The following is a 21,038-nucleotide window of genomic DNA, read 5'->3' as shown; positions in this document are numbered from 1 at the left end:
ACCATGCAAGCAAGCCTTGAGAGATTAACGGTTTAAGTAGAAAATTGACATGCCTAAACATTGCACCAAGATTTTATTCATTGTTCTTTCTTTCTAACCTTTAAAAATGACCTATATGCCCCAAGGAAACACTCAAATCAATCATCGAAATCTTGTCAATAATAGCCACAGCCTTGTCAGCATTGGCTTAATCTTTTACCATTTCAACATCAAGTAACCCATAATAATCATCTATGCGCTCTATTTCACAATTGGTGCCTTCTTATTTGGGCACATGTTCTGTTTGTGAGATGATTTGGACTGATATTGCACATGTCCTTTATTTGTGAGACAATTTTGGGAAACCAAAAATGTCTACATTATGTAGCTGCATCAAGTAAGACATGGAAAAGAAAGCTTCAACATCTTCAGAAAGTTGAGGTACAAGCAACTCATACTGATCATTCCAAAATTGATATGTCTCACATTGAACAAACTCTCCCAAGGAACACTCTCGAAAGAAATTTGGAAGTTTTGGCCAAGCACAAGACTCTAGAACTTTCTACAATTACTGCACCAAATGGCTCAGTCTCACATCTCTATTCCTCCTTACATTACACCAACAATCCTTGGCAAGTGTAATATAGCTCCAAAATAACAGAGTCGATTGAATACCAAAACTCATGATCACAGTTGTCAGAACAAGGAAACCTGACAATTGAAGAAATGGTATCATCGCAGTTGGCAGAACAAGGAAACCTGACAATTGAAGAAATAGTATCCCACACTCAAGACATTATTTATTACACGGAAAGCCTTCTTGTTTCATGCTCTTAAATTCAACAACAGTGTGTGTAAACACATACTGGACCATTTGTTCAAGTTCTTCCAGACTTCCGCTTGGACTTTGATGATTTCACTAATTGCCAACCATCAGCTTCCTCCATGGCCAGCGCCTGCTTTCCATCTTCTTCAGCCTTAGATGGAAATGGATCTGCCTCCTGCAGACTATTGTCAATGTCCATATTTGTGTCTGCCTCACCTCCTTCCACATTCCCTGCAGGAGTTTCCTCTCCTATATCATCAACCTAACGCAAGATGTAAGAAAAAATGAAGTTAAAAAGCAAGAGTGAAATTTTCTTAAATATACAAGCAGAAAAACAAAATCTACGATCTTCAATATAACGTGCATAACTGACACACTAAGATGTACCCACATTAAAGGACTATTTTTGATAAGAAGAGATAAATACCTGCCGGCTTACTGAAGCCGAGTGAGAAGTTACAGGACCACTTGACATAAGATCCCTGACAGTTGTGAAATTACCATTCGCACAATCCTCATATAGAGACATGATCTTCTCTGCAACCTGATATCAAGTCTGGTGAGGTGTGTTATTCTATAAGCAACCTTATTACACTACAATGAGAGGACAACATATGAAATTTACCTCCTCAAGACTCCCATCCTCGGTCTCTGTGTTAAACAGCACTATCATATTCTCATCCAGCATATTCTCTAACTCATCTATGTACCGTTGCACTGCTCAAATAACCATCAGTACAAAGTATTATACAGAGCTTTGTAAGATCACATACACATGTATGAACCTTCAAGCATGCACTAAGACATAATACTTGAAACAAGCTAATCAGAATCCCCTGCCTAAACTTTGTGATTTAAGGCCACTAAAGAGTCAATCAACAAAGCTTGACTACAGAATTTTGGCAGTAGTTGACTGAAAACTACAATTAGCTGTCACATGAATCAATGTTACTGTCACGACGACGTGTTAAGGCTTCGCTTAGCATTTGAATAAAAGTAAATCAAATGTGCAACAGTTGACAAGCCATTTCTAGCCACCAAGAGACCTCCAAGAGCTGGCGACATGTCCAAAAGAGACTACAACTATAGATGACAGAGGTTTAAGGGCTGTGATAGCTAGGCAACATCATATTTGGGGGTGTTCCATCAATGGAGACAGCTTTCGTGGCTGTCTAGACAAGGTGGTAGCTAATTTTGTCCATTTTCTCACGACGAAGTCTGAATTTTCTCTCTCTGCAGCATTTCCTCTCATCCTCCATCTCTCAATCTCAATGAAACCCAGTCATTTGAGTCATTAGAGGTGGAGATTCTTGTTCATCTCTACTATAAACCCTAATTTAGGGTAGAAATTAGGGTTTGTCAACTACCTCGCAATGTGTGCTCAAAATTGAGGGCCTAGGACTTGAATTCCAACAACTGAAATTGAAGTTTTCCAAGGAGATTCAAGAGGCCAACAAGCCAATATCGAATTTGGGGCTAAATTTGTCTCGCAAGGAGCAAGCTGAAAGCCAATCCCCAAGCAAACAAAGGGGCAAATTGGTTTGAAGGCTTTGCCGGTCATTTGCGACAAAAAGAGACACTTGGATTAGTAACAGAGATTGGTGAATCTCAATTGTACTCCATCCATTTACAATTGAAGATGAAAAAATACAGCAAGGGGCGCCAATTTTGGGGCCCATAAGCTGTCCATCGTCCAAGATTAAAGTGGTAAAGTGTGCATTTCAATTTATGTGATTTAATTATTTGTTGTAATTATTGTTAAATCATGTTACTACCACCCTTTCCAAGGAGAAAGTTTGGTTTCAATGAGCCTTCTTTAAGAGAGAAATGACTAATGAAGCCTGATAAGTTAAAAAATTCTTTGAAATCAATGAGATGAGGCTGATAGACTGGTTTTTCCTAGATATATAGATATGTTGCCTTCTATTCATGCAAAACCCTGACATTACTCTCATTGTGGACAAGCAAATATTTATGTGGCAATCTTTTTTCACTTGATGCTTACATCGCTATTATGGAGAGTTGAGATGACCAAGTATCCTCCATTTAAAAACCCCAAATGAACTAAAAGTTATACATAACATATCGTGGAAAGTTGAATGAAGAGAGACATGAAGATAGAAGGTAAGTATGGATGGGGATCCATGGAGTAATGGAAACCTTTATCAATGGAAACTAATGGAGTGCAAGAAACCTTTATAAATAATAATGCAAATTAACACTTGTATATTGACCAGTTACTAGTTAGAAACAGGCAAGATCATGACAAACTATCCTACCTGATTAGTGGTTTTAGTATCTCCCAAGGGCCAAAATTCACAAAGCCACCGCTCAAAACCTATCTTTCACTTATTGACACAAATGATCTATTAATGAAATTTCCAATTAATCCTACTATAGCCGAGATAAGTATTGAAATTTAAAGAACCCTAACTAAGATCTATGATATGGGCTAACTAATATAAATGAGTGACAACTCGTATCAAATAAATAACAATATGTCCTAATATGGCACCTTCTTCCTAATATTGCAATTAGAAAACCTGCACTCAGTGCCTAAGAAGCACATGTGAGAGAGAGAGAGAGAGAGAGAGAGAGAGTCACATTAAAGTCTGCAAACGATTTTTCAAACACCAAAATGTATAGAAGTGTCCACGTTAAATCTCTGCATACACACATGTGTATACACGTGTATGCATCTAGCCTATGCATACATGCATGGGTGTTTTGGCAGAATACCAAGCCTACTAAAGAGTGAATTGTATCATCATATCTTACTCCTTATTCAAAAGTTTGACCCTACCTTGTACTATATCATCGTTTCATTGTAATCAGTCCAACCACCCACCAATCCTGAAAGATAGCTCGCACAGCAACCAAAATAACCCAAGCAGGACTAAATTAGTCAGCATAAGGTAAAAGATGAATGCCACTTTCATCAAAGTACAAGTGAAAGCCAATGTAGAAGATGGAGCCTTTGTAACACATTTGCAATCATCTCATGGGTCTTTATTCTCCTTTGTTAATCAAATACGAATTAAGCCTATGCTTGCCTTTGCACTTGAAACAATGTCCTTTCTTTATCTCATTTACTTATCCACATCAAACCACATAAATGGTACGATACCCAAACTTCCCTTAATTACTCCTCTTGACGATTGGAGCCCTCTATTTGTATGGGTTGAAGTCTAAGTCTAAAGTCTTCTCTTGCTTCAAGACTTTTATTGTCATGGTGGAGAATCAAAGCAACCTTCACATTTGGACACTTCACACCGATGAGGGGATAATTATCTTTCTAAACTGTTTTCTGAGTATCTTGCATCTTAAGGTATTCATCTCATCACTGCACCATCCCTTAATCCCTGCAAAAACATGGAGTGGCAAAATGCAAGAATCAATTGCTAATGGAGATGTCAAGGTGCATAGTGAGAGTAAGAATTTACCAAATTCTATTGGTTCGATGCTATTCATTGTACTGCTTATGTTTCGAACAAGTATCCTACAAAAGCTTTGCACATCATCACTCATTACTAGGCATGAAAGGGCTCCAAGCCTTCTTTCTCATATGAGGACATTTGGCTCATTAGAGTATGCTCACATGCCTTCTCAGAAGTCCCACAAGTTGGATGACAAGGCTATTAAGGCTATTCAGTCGTCGTTCTTGGTGTTAACGATGGTGACCACAACGGACAGGTGCAAACCAGGTCACACTATTCGTTGACATTCGCGCTGGCGATTACGGTGGGACTAAGTCCCACTTTAATATTTCTAGTCACAGCCGGTGTTTTCATGCGACTTGACGGGGGGTGATTAATTACACCCATACCCAGCGCTCCTGCCGACAGGCCGTGTTCCCAGCTGCTCCGTTCTTTGCGCCATCTCTACCTTACAGAGATCATTGACTTCTGTTTTATTTTTATAATCAGGGAAGTACCCCAACTTTGTACGCAAATTTCTTATATTTGCTTTCCAATTCCAGTGTATTGATGGAGGGGAAAGAGAGAGAGAGGGTAATCGAAGGCTCTAGTTCCGAGGACCACCCTATGGTAGATCCCCATGTAACGGAAATACAAGAAGAACAATGGGAAGAATTTTTTGCCACACGAGAACAATTTGATGATCTAACTGCTCGTGTGCAAACACAAGGGGTTCAAATGGAGTTTCTAACTCAAACACTCACAATAAAATCTCAACTAACCTTATTACTAGAAAGGGATAAAAATAAAGTAAAAACTTCGGATATTCCATCTTCATCGAAAGATTTAGATGTGACTATGCGAGATACTAGAGAACCCCACCAAAAGTTAAGGGATAACCCAGTGTTAAAATATATGAAACCCCCTCAGTTTCACGGGGAGGAAAAAGACAAAAATAAAGACACTATCTTTAATTTTCTCCAAAAATGGGAGGATTTGCACAAACTTAAAAATACTCCACCACATCTCCAAGCGCTGGAGGCCAGTTTAACTTTGGGGCCAAAGGCATATAAATGGTGGCAAACTTTAAAGGAGACAAATAAAATACCTGAAACTTGGGCTCGATTTGAATCGGTCTTTTTGAAAGAATTCCTTCCTGAGAATGAAATGGAAAGAAATTGAAAAGATTGGGATTATGTCAGACAAAAGAAAAGACCCCTGCTGACATATCTGGAGGAGTATCGTGAGATAATCCTCAAATTGAAAGGAATAGATGAATTTCAAAAAACAAGAGGATTCATTAGGGGACTAGATAAGGCATGTAAAAAGAAAGTGAAAAGGAGTTCACCTAAGAGACTTGAAGAGGCAATTAAATTTGCATTAATCAATGAAGATAGTACGCGTCTAGGTACACTCACTAGTCTCACTGATACGGAGCCCAAAACTAAGGAAATTGAAACCTCAAAAATTGTAGGCAAATTTAAAAGGAAAATACCATTTCTTAGGGGCAAGAAATAACCTTTTGAAAAGAAACAATATGTAAGGCCAAAGTTAAGTCAAGATGACTTTGATAAGGCCAAAAAAGAAAGGCTGTGTTTCAATTGCCTATCCCCTAACCATGCTGCCTGAAATTGCCCTCAAAGGAAAAAGAGGGAAGATAAAGGAAAGGATAAGGACAAGGGCAAGGGAAAAGAAAAACAAATCCATGTAGTGCAGACCTTGGAATTAAAGGGGCATGAAAAGTATAAATCTTTAGAGGTCTTGCACAAGGATGTACAACATAGGTGTTGTATGTCAACTTCTATGTGGCAGCCTACCTTTGGGCCACATGATTTAGTTAGAGTGCATGGATTGATAGCTGGGAAAAGGGTTAGAGTCATGAGTGATGACTTTGCTATCTACAATTTCATAAATTATACACTTGTCAAAAAATTGAAACTTTCCAAACAAAAGAGTGGGCATCAATATGTTGTTCGTATGATGCAAGGTCAAGATAATAAAATATGGGATACAATGGTATCCAATTTGGAAATTGAGATCTAAGGATATAAAGATAAACTTGATTTCCAAATTATGAATATGGAAAGAGCCGATATTGCTTTAGGGAGGGAGTGGCTATGGGGATTGGAACCATCCTTAAAACGTAGTTATTATCATAATACACTGGAATTTGAAAGGGATGGTAAGACTTTTGTGATTCAAGGTGAACATGAAGTATCTAATAACCCTTTGTTGTGTTCCACTGAAGTTCAGAAGCTGATAAAGAAGGAAGCTTGTGAGGTATATATGTTATGGTCTCTTCCTGTACAAAATACTTTTACTTTTTGTAATATAAAGCAACAATTTTCTTATGTTTGTGAGTTGAATGTAAGTAATGAATTAAGTGGTTTGTTAGATGAATTTAAAATGTGTTTCCTTTTGATTTACCAAGTTGCCTTCCACCAGATAGGGGTGATATAAATCACCCAATTGACACAGATAGGGATACACACCCTATTTCTAAACCACCTTATAAGGTAAGTGAAACACAACACCAAGAAGTTGAAAGACAAATTAAGGATTCCCTTGATAAAGGGTTTATACAACCCAGCAATTCACCTTGGGCTTCGCCAATTTTATTGGTAAAGAAAGAAGATGGTTCTATGCGACTTTGTGCTGATTATAAAGCACTTAATAAGATAACGGTGAATAATAAATTTCCTATGCCCAGGATGGAAGATCTTTTTAATCAATTACAAGGGGCAAAATTCTTCATAAAGATAGACTTAAGATCAGGCTATCACCAAGTAAGAATTAAGGCACAGGATGTTCCTAAGACAGCATTTCGTACTAGATATGGGCATTATGATTTTTTAGTGATGCCTTTTGGCCTCACTAATGCATCAACTACTTTTATGAAGCTAATGAATAGTGTGTTACGGCCCTATCTAGGACACTTTGTAGTAGTCTTCTTGGATGATATCTTGATCTTTAGTAAATCAAAAGAAGAACATTTGGAACACTTACGATTAGTATTCCAATTGTTAAGAAGACATTCCCTTTATGCGAAGAAAACTAAATGTGAATTCTTCGCACAAGAGGTCAAATATTTGGGACATATTATCTCGAAAGAGGAAATCAAGATGGCTCCAGAAAAAGTAAGGGCAATTATTGAATGGCCATCTCCAAGGAACCTGGAAGAGCTGCAAATCTTCCTAGGTTTATCTAGATTTTATCGTAGATTCATTCAAGATTAATGCCAAAATAGTTGTTCTAATGACAGACCAACTTAAAGGAAAAGGAAAGAGCTTTAATTGGGGAACACACCAAAATGAAAGTTTTCAAAAACTTAAGGTAGCTATTGCTGCAGCTCCAGTACTATTAATTGTGGATCCCAATAAACCATTTGTTGTTGAAGCCGATACCAGTGATAAAGCGATAGGCGCGGTCTTATTACAAGAAGGTCGACCAGTAGCTATTGAAAGCAAAAAATTAGACCGTGCAAAACGGAATTATTCTATTTATGAGAGGGAACTGTATGCAATAGTACATGCAATGAAGAAATGGAGGCACTATCTGTACGGTGCCAAACTTTTGATCATGTCGGATCATGAAAATATTAAGTGGCTTAATGACCAACCGGATCTATAAGGGCGTAAAGCCAGATGGGCCGAACTCCTTCAAGAGTTCGACTATGAAATAAGGTATAGAAAGGGGAAGTACAATATAGTGGTTGATGAACTCAGCAGAATGCCTATCATAAATAAATTGAGTTTTACTCAGTTCACTTTTGATTTACTTGAATCTTTGAAAGGGAAATGCCAGGTTGGATCCGGCATATTCCAACATATGAAAAGCAATAAATAATGGGGATCCAAATGGAAGAGCCTCCACAGAGAAACGAATATCTGAGGATGTTCATCAAGGAAATGGAGCATCAGGGGTTGCTCAAATGAGATTTAAGTGGAAGAATTTTACCATTAATAATGGTTATTTACTCTACAAGGGTAGGGTATGTGTCTCGAAAGATGAAGAAATAAGGTGTCAGATACTCTTTGAGTGTCATGATACTACTAGTGCGGGACATCCAGAAGTTAATAAGACTTATAGTCTTATTAAAAGGCAATTCTATTGGCCTGGAATGAATAAGGAAATCCTTGACTATGTGGTCAAATATAATAAATGCCACGTTAATAAAGCTGAAAGATTGAAAATGGGAGAACTTCTCCACCCATTAGAGATTCCTTCGGGAAAATGGAAGAGTATCTCCATGGATTTTATTGTTGCGTTACCCAGAACACACAGGGGGCACAACTCTGTGTGGGTGATTGTGGATAGGTTAACCAAAATGGTTAGGTTTATTCCAACTTCAACTGATGTTAAAACACCAAAATTGGCTAGATTGTTCGTAGAGAACATATACCAATTGTATGGCCTTCCGGCAAATATAGTTTCTGATCGAGATAGAAAATTTGATAGTCAATTTTAGCGTGTTGTATTTAGGAAGTTGAATACTAAACTTGCCATGAGTACGGCGGACCACCCACAAATTTATGGGCAAACTAAAAGGGTTAACCAAATCCTTGAAGATATGCTCAAGGCATATGTAAGTAAAAGGCAAACAAATTAGGAAGAGTATCTACCGATAGCAGAGTTTGCATATAATAGTGCCAAGCACTCTTCCACTGGATATAGTCCATTTATGCTACTGTATGGGTTTCAGCCCAAAGCTCCTCATGCAGTGGGACTGCATAAGGAAAAGGTTCAAGCAGCCAAGGACTTTTTGGAGAATATGAATAGTATGTTAAGATTTACTCAAGAAAATACTAAGAAAGCTCAAAATCGAGCTAGAGCTTATGCAGATCCTCACCAAAGCGACATCTCCTTTGAAGAAGGAGAATTGGTCTATCTTAAGATGCCTGAACAAACTAAAACCATGAAAACGAGACAATGTCCAAAGCTTTAGCCCAGGTATTGTGGTCCTTTCACGATACTTAAAAGGGTGGGAAAACAGGCTTACAAGCTCCAACTACCTGCTGGTAGTAAAACACGTCCAGTTTTTCATGTAAGTAAGCTAAAGAAGAAGTTGGGTGATTTGGATAATCTAATCTTAAATGATAACATTGAGGAGCTATTAGATGACCAATCTAATCCACATGAACCAGAAAGAATATTAAAAGTTCGTAACACACGAACAAGGAATACTATTTATCAAGAATGTTTGGTCAAATGGAAAGACTGTTCAGAAGAAAGCTCAACATGGGAGCAAGTAAGTACTTTAAGGAAAAGGTTTCCCAATTTACAGTGGCACCTTCCAAGTATCAAATTCGAGGACGAAACCGATTCTCAAGGGGAAGGAAATATTACATTAATAAATGTAACTTATGGGAGACAGGCGCGAGGGATGACCGTCCGGGGGCCTTGGGCACCCGAACAAGGTCAAGGGAAGCCTAGAGAGTAAGCGAATCTAAGAACAGTAGGACTCACCTAAAGCAAACAGATGGCAGTCGAATTAGGGGGAGGAACCAGCAATCGTCTAGACGAGGTTGGGTGGTGAAAAAAAGGAATCACTCGTGCCATTTTTATTCACCAACAGAGGGCCGTCGTCTAAAGATAGTCTACCAGATACGTTATATATGATCCTTCATGGAAGGAGGATCATCAATTGATAACATTCGCAGCTTCTCCTAAAGGGTAATGCGGTGTGCAAATGTCCTAACCTGATACAAAGAAGATAACTTTGTGTAGACCTCTAACAACTCATAAAGAGGAAGAAAGGAGCTTCAGAGATGAGCCAATCACAAAGAGCCGCCTGATTGACAATCGATTGAATAGTAGAATCCTCCACTGGACAAGGGATAGGAGTAGAATAATAATCTTATAAATCAAAGGTATCAAGAATGCACTCCACTTTGCGAGACCAAAGGGAGCAATTTGTACCATCCAAGCAATCCTTCTCAAATAATGTGGCAAGAACAGGCACCTATACAAAGCATTCCATAATCGCTAAAGGGGACCCTTCAATAGAAACTCGTGTAGAACGAAAGAGAGAAGACACTAGTGAATGAGACCTTGACCGCTTCTTTCTTTGGAACTGTTAGAGTGTTAATCTTTGTTTGATCAGGGCTCTTATTATTGGCCTTCTTCGCATCCATCTACACAACCATGATGGTCTTCGCAACAGCCTGACTAATAAAAGTATGGGTCTTCAAAGCTCATGAAACCAACCTTCCTCCTTCAAATGGTGATAATTACCTAATTAACACTTAATTACACCAAGAAGCAAATACATATGAAATGAATACACACTTTACCACTTCATCTTGGATTGTCAATATTTGATTGGCCTCAAAGATTGGCACCCCTTAAGAATTTCTTTAACTTGTATTGCAAATGGATGGAGTACAACTAACATGCTTCAAGCTCCTTCACTAATCCAAGTGCCTCTTGTTGTTATAAATGGCCAATAGCCTTCAAATTAATTTGCCCCTTGATTTACTAGGACCCCTTGATTTGCAATGGGTGACAAAAGTAAAAGTTATAATAAGTTATATCTGGTAAGTACCACGTGATACCTAGTGTCAAATTTGAGCCTAAACCGATTTATTGGCCACTAATGTTAGTAGTCACATTAAAAACTAGGCATTATTTAATTAATTAATGTCGATCTAAGGGTCAATAACTACACAGGGATACTTGGAAGACAATTTGGCCTAGCCAAATTAATTATTGGCTAGTAAATTTAATCTGTTGAGCACTAGAATAATTATTGAATTAATTTTTAAAATTAATATTCTGAAAATTAAGTTAATAAACTGGATAATGCTAGAAAATAGGATTAGAAGGCTGCCACTTGGCAAAACTTGCCCATGCAAGTGGAAAAACGTTTTTAGGAACAAGTGGAAGTCTATTCCAACCATTGTGAGAGAAAAGGAGGCTATTAGAGCAAGGAGAGACTGCTAATGTGATTTGCAACCACCATGGATCAGTCATACATTAAGTGACAACAATTTGGAGCCCTCCAAGAGCAAGTGACAACAGCCCAAGGTCCTTTTGGTAAAGTGACACCATATAAGAGCAGGAAAACAATCTTTCTACTAGTCTGAAGCTGTAGATAACAGCTTCCAAAGCTATTTGAGCAAGGTAGCAATAATTTTTTAGTTTCTCTTGCGATAAAACTCTAGAATTTCTCAGACTACAACATTCTCTCTCATCCCCCAACCATCTCTCAAGTTATCTAAGCATTTTTCAACAATTTGAACCATCAAAGCAAGGGATTTCAATCATATCTCTATTGTAAACCTTAATTTACAGCAAAAATAAGGGTTCTCACAACAACCTCAAGATGCATGCTCAAAATTGAAGGCTTAGGACTTGAATTCTAGTAGCTAATATTGAGGAATTTCAAGCGGCCAGCTAGCCAATATCAAATTTGGGACTGAATTTGTCTTTGAAGGAACAAGGTGAAGGCCTATCCCTAGGCAAACCAAGGGACAAATTGGTTTGGAGGCTTACTGGTCAATTTTGACAGCAAGAGGCATTGGATTAGCGGAGGAGATCAGAGAATCTAAGGAAAGATAATGCCTCTCAACCTCAAAATTCATAGTATTCAGAAAAATGTAATGCCTGATCTTGGATAAGGCACACAACATGGACAACAAGCTAATAACGTTGGTTTACACCAAAATATTGGTCCTTCTAGACCTTTAGAAGCTAATGATCAGCAAGAGGAAGAGAAGTTTGATGACCAATTTAAAGATCAACTAAGGACAGCGGCTGAAATGTTTATGCAACCAACAAATGATCCTCAGTTTATGCGCTTTTTGAACCCTTAAAGGAGGGCAACAAAGGCAAGAAGAGGACATCATCTTCGAGAGCTTCGGGACAACAAGATGCACTGAAGGAAGAGCCAATACAATAGCATGATGTTCCAAATGTGGGTAGTGAGCATAAGTAAATGATGCTATTGGGGCAATTAATGCATAGCAAGGCCAACTTGGAAGTGCCAATCCAATGCTTTTTGGATAGCAAGGTATCCATGCAATGATGGGACAGCCAAGGTACTTTGGTGATGGCACTAGTTTCCATGCTATGGTGGGTCACAAACCGCATATGGGAATGTATGACACAACTCCTTATAAACTACAACATGTATAGCAATGTTGGCATGATGATAGGGCACAAAGTGGCAAGTTTAGCAATGCATATATACAAACCATTGTATTTTGGACTCATGGTATTAATGCTGGTCATGCAAATGCTCCATATAGTATTGGTCATAAGGGAAATTCAGCTGATAATGCTTGCATGAGAAAAGATGCAATTGGTAATGCATGCAATGTATGGAAAAATGTATATCGGTATGGCTATGGCTGATACTATGCAAATTCCCATGCATAGTCACATTGCAATGGTCCAAAGTATGCAAACAAGAATGTTTCCTTATGCATCTAATGCTCCTAGCATGTCAAGTGCACATAAGGGGCTAGTCAACTGGAGGCAATGTTGCATATTAGTTAAGTTGGAATTGCAGCAATGTGAAAGTATAAAGCATCGCAATACTTAAAGGAAAGAAAGGCCTATAACCTAGTGGAGATTTGTGGCAAGTGAAGTTAGAGGTAAAGTTTTCATATGCTTCTTAGTGAAGCTTTAGCATTGTTTCAACAATAGATGCAAAGTGGATGCAAGAGCATGACTTGGTAGACTATCCTCAATTGTTGCAACTTTACCGAGATGCCTTTCAATTAGAGCTGACTTTGGTTCGAGCTCAATCAAGTTCAGTAAGACAAGGGTCCAAAGTATTGCCTGATACCCAAGGAGACGGTTCCACTCCGCTAGTTGTGGACAACTCTTGTATGCAGTGGATCTTGGATATATTCAACATGCATCCAAGGTATAATGTTGACAATATGTCTACCATGGGGTCAAAACTTAGTGTACCAGTCACTATGAGATGTAAGCATATGAGTATGGTTGGTTACTAAGACTACACTTTTGCATTAGTTTGGGATCAGTTTATGATTAGCTAGGCATGAGCTTTTGCCTCAGTTTTGAGATCAAATTCTAATCAGTTTCAATTCATTTTTTTATGAATTTGAGAACTGTTTATAGTCAGTATGGGATCAATTTTCCAACAATTTTTACATTAGTTACTAATTAGTTTTTGTGATCAGTTTGGGGTTACATTTGCACCACTTTGTGATTAATTCTTAGATCAACAAATGATCAATTTATGATTAGAGTATACTCAATTTTCAATGGTTTACAAGTTCCATGGAGCATGTTAGTAAATATCATTGACAATTTTAGCCAAGGTTTATGCTGAGAATATACTTTACTATAGTTCTAAAGTCGGAACAGTTGAGAAACATGAGTTATAGATGCATCCAATGGGTTTCTAGCAATGGTTCTAGACTAATTTTCAGTTTTAAGTTATGTATATGTTGATTGAAAATTTACAGCAAGTTTGGAGCATATGGCATGGTTGGATAACAATGGCCAATGTTGTGACTGTGATGCCTTATGAAAATTCCAATGCAATATACTTTTCCTTTAGCACAATGCAGTGCAATCGAGGATGATTGCAAGGATTTCAAGGGGTAGGTCTATCAGGGGGACGTGAAATTTTGAGATTCTTTAATCTTGCCAACAACATTTAATTAAGTTATTAATCAAAGTGCAAAGTTATTTAGCATATGTGATACACATGGCAGTTATTTCATGGTAACAGGCTAAGGACCCCAAGGATGTAGTGGGTGCCAAAGGCAAAAGTTCTAATAAGTTATCTAATAGGTATTAGGTAGTACCCGGTGTCATATTTGGGCTTAGACCAATTTATTGGCCATTAATGTTAGTGGTGACATTAGAGACTAAGCATTAAATAATTACTTAATGCCAATCTAAGGGTCAATAGCTGTTCAGGGATACCTGGAAGACAATTTGGCCTAGCCAATTAAATTTTTGACTGGTGAAATTAATTTTTTGAGCACTAGAATACTTATTAAATTAATTTTCAAAATTAACTTAATAAACTGAATAATGCTGAAAATCGAGATTAGAAGGCTGTCACTTGGCAAAACTTGCCTATACAAGTAGAAAAACGTTTTGAGAGGCTAGTGGAAGTCTATTCTAGTCATTGTGAGAGAAAAGGAGGTTGTTAAAGAGCAAGAAGAGATTGTTGGTGCAATTTGCAATCACCATGGACTAGTCCTACAACAAGTGATAGCAATTTGGAGCCCTCCAAGAGCAACTGCCAACAGCCCAAGGTCGTTTTGGTACAGGTGACAACATACAAGAGGGGAAAAACTGTCTTTCTACTAGTCTGAAGCTATAGATGACAGTTTCCATAGCTATTTGGGTAAGGTAGCAACAGTTTTTCAATTTCTCTCGCAATAAAACTCTAGAATTTCTCTCTCTACAACATTCTCTCTCATCCCCCAACCATCTCTCAACTTATCTAAGCATTTTCCAGCAATTTAAGCCATCAAAGCAAGGGATTTCAATCAATCTCTATTGTAAACCTTAATTTACAGTAGAAATTAGGACTTTGACAACGGCCTCGAGATACATACTCAGAATTAAGAGCCCAGGACTTGAATTCTAGCAGCTAAAATTAAGGAATTTCAAGGAGATTCAAGAGGCAGCCAGTCAATATTATATTTGGGGTTAAATTTGTCTTTCAAGGAGCAAGGTGAAGGCCAATCCCCAAGCAAACCAAGGGGCAAATTGGTTTGGAGGCTTACTGGTTAATTTTGACAATAAGAGGCACTTGGATTAGCAAAGGAGATCAAAGTATCTTAGTTATACTCCTTCCATTTGTAATATAAGATCAAGAAATACAGCAAGGGGTACCAATTTTGGGGCCAACAAGGTGTCCAATGTCCAAGATTGCATAGTAAAGTGTGCAATTTTAGTTATGTGAATCTGTTAATTCATGTAATTGATATTAAATCAGGTTATTTACCGCCCTATCCGAGAAGGAAGGTTGGTTTCAGAAGAACATGGAACACAAAGAAGAAGGGAAGAGAGAGACTAATATAAACGCAGAAAATAGAAGGAAAAATATATGCATTAACCTAAAATGAAATGTTGAATACAATGTGGACTGATTAGACCCTACCATGCAGCCCGAAGCATCAATGAGGACACATTGGATCAAGTTAATGACTGAGAATACTTGGATAACACAAAGAGTGCTAAACCTGAATGCTGCTAAATGGGGAGGGGATTATGTAAATAGAGAAGCCAATCCCAAACTAACCACCTTGCATGAATGTTGGTCGATTGGTGCCAAAATCTGGTCGAATACTGCTTGGGCAACCCCAAACTGGATGCCTTACATGAATGTTGGCTGACCAATGCCAAAATTGCAACTGCCAACCCCAAACTTCATCATTAACATGACACATGTAAATGCAACCTGGGAGACACTAACAATTGAAATGCACTAACTGGCAGCTAATGTAAAATCACAAATAATTTAAAATTGAAATCAACACCGATGAAAGGATGCTACCTCTGTCAAAACACATGAAATGATAAACAAACAAAATGTCAAAGCTTTTGAATCCTAATGACCTTGTCTACCTCGAACCAATGCTCACAAGCAAGATTGTGCATAACACGTCCGCTCACACAATCTTACTTTCTGATCATTGCCATGGTTGGCAATACCTTCATATCAAGCACAATTCCATTGTTATGTAGATTGCCCCATGAACACTGAAGATAGCCAATTGGCTAAATGTGGAGCCTCTAGATCTAGCACCTCCCCATGTGTTATCAATCAAAAGCATTAAGTTTCAAGAAGCAGAGCTTGAAACACAACTTTGAGTATTTCCATGATGAACTTCAAAAAAAGTATTAAAGCTTATAGAAACAAAGCTTGAAACATCACTTTGGGTATTTCCATAATGAACTAAAAGCGAATGGCCAACAAAAGCAACCCATTAGGAGCAGCCCCAATGTTGACACATCTCCAAGTGGAACTTCAACAACTTGTTCCATAGGGTGAAGTTGTCATCTATACACTTGATGTGTATATGAATCAGGATTGTGCTAGAATTGTATATTACACTTGATCAGTGGATACTAATAAAAACAAAGCTATCAAAGGAAATATGGCTACAAAAGTTAATTGGAGTTACACTACCCACTGTCCTACTGCAAAATAGAGCCGGTTGTGCCTCAAAACTACCAAGCTAAACTCAAAACGGTTTGGAACTGGACAATAGACACTCCAGTAAAAAAGATGTTACCACAAACTAGGGCAAGCCCCAAACTACAAAAGTACAGCTATGGCCTGCCACAAAGCTGATAAAAGAATGAGAACTAATACATTCAATCGGCGAGCAAAGGAAACATGTATGCAAAAGTATGATGGAAGACAATTGATTGCTTTATCTACTATTAAATACAGCAGTTTCTAACTTGGAACCAGGCTATAAACACCTCAATCAAAACAAAATCGATACTGTCATGGACTAGGGCCGGCCTCGAACTGCAAAAACATAGCTATGGCTGCCACAAAACTAGCTCCAAGGGCTAGGGAAGGGCTAAGCAGTGCTGCACTAACACAAACAGCACTGAAGGCTTCTTTAGTAGGGCAGGCCTCAAACTGCAAAAACATAGCTATGGCTGCCACAAAACTAGCTCCAAGGGCTAGGGAAGGGCTAAGCACCGCTGCACTAACACAATCAGCATTGAAGGCCTCTATAGCAGGAAGGTAGGTTTGGTCTGCAATGCTCTATCAAGCAGATATTGCCCACATTTTAAGCAAGTTTTGATGGCAAGGATAGAATATGTGCTCTAATACCATGATGATGGAAACTAAAGTGAAATCTAGACTGCAAAACTTAGATCAAAGCTGGAAATGGCATAGAGACAAAAGAAGCAAAATGAACAAAGGAAACACTACATACATATGCCCTTCATCCCAAGGCAAATCTGAATCCAGCTCAACAAAACCATTAGGCCAATCAGTTAACCAGCCCAAAAGATGGGCGAAGGGTGCCAAAATGGATATAACTCTCAATATTAAGGATTTGAAAGGCTAACCTATGCAAGAAGACCAGCAAGGCTTTACCTAGAGCTATGTATATTTGTACAATTTTCTAGAAGGTTTGGAAGTTGTATTTGAAGGCGTTTGCTAAATACTAGAGCCACAAAAGTAGAGCCATTTTGATAATTGTTGCTCATGGAAAAACATGCCACCCAAGTGTTCACATTCATAAGCTGTCACTCCTTTTTCGAACTTGATTTGTGATGTAGCGTGTTCATTATTAATCTCATTTTGAATTGGTCTAATGTTTTAAATCAAGATCAAATCCACAAAGAACAAACGAGGTACAACATGAACCAAGAGGAGACTCTGTATTGAATCAACCATATGATTTTAGCAGCAAATTCAAATAAAAAGCACTCCATTTGTTTGGAACCCGAACCATCATACTACCCCCATTCTCTCTCTCTCTCTCTCTCTCTCTCTCTCTCTCTCTCTCTCTCTCTCATTCATAAAGATGTTACAATGTTTGATGAATCTCACCCTCTCAATCTTCATTGTGCATGTCGACTCTAATGGCTCGCAACCTACATGCCACCACTCCTTGGTCCTTCATTCAAACTTTCCACATGTACTTGACCACTTGGACTTGCACACACCTATTTGCTTGGGACCACTCAAGCCCCATCACCACTGTCCCAATCAAATATACATCTACCATAGTCCTTTTTGGCATATGACTATCCTCTTGCAACAGCCTTTTGTTTGTTTATTTGAAAATCCATATCCCATGAACAAATATCTCACCCATTTAAGAACACCATTGTTGGCATGTCATCATGTAAGTTGAAAAACTTATGCCTGTACTAGTGCTAACATGGGGGCCCACACCCCTCTAGAATTGTGCTTGTCCTTCATCTCCTCATGAACTTAAGGCAAGCAATCATCTTGAAATTGTGACTCATCTAGCCACATTAATGTTGGAATAGACATTAAAAACTAGATGCCTCAAAATCAATCCTATGCAATACCCATGTCTTGCAAGACAATAAACATGTCCAATTCAAATCCTCACTCCAACATCTAATGATGCCTTGCTCTTTGTCTATCCATATTCCACATCCAAACTTGTAACTGAAGAAGCGGGCATGATGGAAATGCTCCAAAATGACAATAATGGATGAATTTGCATAAATATAAATTGAGAGATGAAATGGAAGCAAGAATAAGGCCCACAATGGCCAACACAAAAGAATATCCGAAATTGTGAGTACAACGAAAGCAAGGATAAGGCCCAACGTGGCCACCACAAAAGAATATACAAAACCCGAAGTGGACAAAGCTCTTATTGTCCCCTGCTAACCCAATGATGATGTAAGCCTATACTTTGCAATTCTACCTCCTACTACTCAGTTTTCTCTCTCTACCCTTTTACTTGAGAAATCACTCATTTCGAGGTCCTTACAACAATTCAAATTTCACACTTAATAGGTAACCTTGCATTTTGTGCAAAATAGTTGTGTCTTCACCACTTCCCACAATTTTTCTCAGCATCTAGGGATTTAGGAGTTCCCTCCCCAAAAATTTTGGCCTTCATTTTTCACTTACTAGTTCAACCAAACGCAAGTCCGTCAAATCAATTCTCTCTATTGCTTATTTAAATTTTACACGCAACACACTCTATCTAACCCTTGGTTCTCAATTTTCGATCTGCACTCTAATCCGAATTCTTCCATTTTCATTATGTTCTTCCATCTTTGTCCATTGCTCTACATCTTTGATTCCATCAAGCTCATTGACAATCATCAAGAGGAAAGGAACAAACCAACCATAGGCAAAGCTAGGTAGAAACTAATGTAGTAGGTTGAGGAGAGGAAAAACTTCGAGGCTCTAAGGTGATATGCTCCTAGAAGCCTAAGGGGGATTCTATTGTCCCCAAGGATAGCACAAGAAAAGCGTTGAAATTGACTATGAAGGGGATAGGTTAATCACCATCTCAAGAGAGAATTCACAAGAAAATCAAATTCGAGAATTTTGGTGTGAAGGGAATAGGTCAATCACCATCTCAAGAGAGAGTTCACAAGGAATTTTGTGAGAAGGCCATGCTGCTTTAGAAAGGATGGCCTTTCTTATATGATTTCGCATCACTTCTTCACCTCATGCTTCTTTTGAAAGGCTAGCTAGTCCTAGATGATGAATTCGCATCTCCATCCTCGACATTCTTACCTTCAGCAAATTTGAGCCATCATCGCTCAGCCATCAGAGATGAGGACATACTCTCACTGAACTTGCTGTTTTGGACTACCCCATAAAAAATATGTTTGCGTTGAGGAGAATATAATATTTCTACAAAGCAGCAAGCCCTATTGATCAAGGTGGAACCCTACATGCCACAGGAAGGATCATCGGAGATCATTTTGTCCATGATGGTAGCCTATACTTGCAATCATTGGGATTGTAAGTATCATCATTTTCATTTTCATTGTTGCTCTCGAGTTGAGACAACATGGTCAAATGTACTCGTTTCTTTGTCTCATAGGCCATTTTATCTTTTTTGTAGATGCAAATAGCTCTCTCTCTCTCTCTCTCTCTCTCTCTCTCTCTCTCTCTCTCTCTCTCTCTCTCTCTCTCTCTCTCTCTCTCTCTCTCTCATATGTGTGTACGTATGTTCGTACATACATACGCAAAATAGAAAAAGCAGTCAGCCTGTCAATCGATTCATTCACTGGCCTTTCCAAACACAGACCCCAATTTAAATCTCAAATCCATGAATATCATGTCCTTGCCTTGAATCGTTACCACGACGAAGAAGCTGAAAAGAGAGAGAGAGAGAGAGAGAGAGAGAGAGAGAGAGAGAGAAGCGTTACCTTTGGAGTGGGCGAGCCAGGCGACAATCTCAGCCTGCATCTGCTGGGACTTCTGCTGGGAAGAAGGTCCGCCCCACTCGTTGTGGATGGCCAACTGCAGAGCGGTCCAGCGCCCCAAGAGGAGAGAGACGCCCTGCTGGAAGAACGCCAGGCCCTCCTGCGACAGGGCCGCGGGGGGAGGCTCCGGCCGCAAGACTGTGCCGCTCCTCAGCTCCATAGCTATGTCGCACCTGCACCGACAAAAGGATTTTGATATCTTGAGGGAAATCAACAAGAACATGCATTCACGAATAAAAACAAACGTCGAGAGAGGGAGGGAGGGAGGGAGGGAGGGAGGCTTACCTCTTTGTATCTGCCAGCAAGCCAGCAACAATAATCTGTGTCTGTGTGACGGTCTACTGTCAGAGAAACATGTCACCTGTAGTATGTACTGCTCCCCATGGACTTTTCAAGGTAGCTTCGTGACAGTCCACTCTTCTGCAGAAAGCCCCCGACCTGATTTCTGGTTGCGACAGTCCCGACCTGATTTTTGGGAGACTTGTAATCTAACGTTTTGTGTTTTTGGTAATGTGCCTTAGGGGATGCACTACTTAGGGATTGAACTCACACACCCATAGAACTCAACCCACACTCCATCCACCACATCGTGACCTTATTATTTCGTCGAAGTTTTTATAATATAATATTGTAATTTAATATTTTGTGTTGTTTCATCCAGGTAGATGTCATTGAAGGAGGAAGTCATCTTGTATGATTGTCAAGCCACTATTGATGTTTTAGAATAATTTTGATCAAGGTCTAAGCACCATTAGCCATAAATTTATGGTTGTATAAGTCTAGAAGGAAATGTGTGAAATGGTCTACAATAAGGCAATGGGTAGTTCTGGATGCAAATTGCAATTATATACGAATTCAATGGAATGAGACTTAGAATAATCCATGTAAAAAACAAATGGTTGATAAAATTATGG

The 21,038-nt window shown here is 38.8% G+C and overlaps 1 protein-coding gene across 1 annotated transcript; it reads right to left on the bottom strand.

Annotated features, from left to right (window-relative positions):
- Positions 1-745: 745 nt before the first annotated feature.
- On the bottom strand, positions 746-20,654 carry LOC148021868 (uncharacterized). The gene is made up of 5 exons (XM_087697389.1): positions 20,410-20,654; positions 20,068-20,297; positions 1,431-1,522; positions 1,233-1,349; positions 746-1,067 (listed from the first exon to the last, which is right to left on the bottom strand). The coding sequence occupies exons 2-5, from the start codon at positions 20,282-20,284 to the stop codon at positions 858-860; spliced, it is 636 nt and encodes a 211-aa protein (XP_087553515.1). The 5' UTR covers positions 20,285-20,297; positions 20,410-20,654; the 3' UTR covers positions 746-857.
- Positions 20,655-21,038: the final 384 nt, after the last annotated feature.

Source organism: Lygodium microphyllum, chromosome 17 (assembly GCF_053477565.2).
Source record: "Lygodium microphyllum isolate KBCC chromosome 17, Lygodium_microphyllum_v1.1.10, whole genome shotgun sequence".
Taxonomy (NCBI): Eukaryota; Viridiplantae; Streptophyta; class Polypodiopsida; order Schizaeales; family Lygodiaceae; genus Lygodium; species Lygodium microphyllum.
The sequence above is the reverse complement of the archived record's forward strand: the minus strand, read 5'-3'. Positions and strand labels throughout refer to the sequence as shown.

Excerpts from the sequence above, each read along its gene's own strand:
- LOC148021868 (XM_087697389.1), bottom strand. The coding sequence starts at position 20,284 with ATGGAGCTGAGGAGCGGCACAGTCTTGCGGCCGGAGCCTCCCCCCGCG. Across the intron at positions 1,350-1,430 it reads AGGATGGGAGTCTTGAGGAG|GTTGCAGAGAAGATCATGTC; the intron begins GTAAATTTCATA and ends ACTTGATATCAG. Across the intron at positions 1,068-1,232 it reads CGGCTTCAGTAAGCCGGCAG|GTTGATGATATAGGAGAGGA; the intron begins GTATTTATCTCT and ends ATCTTGCGTTAG.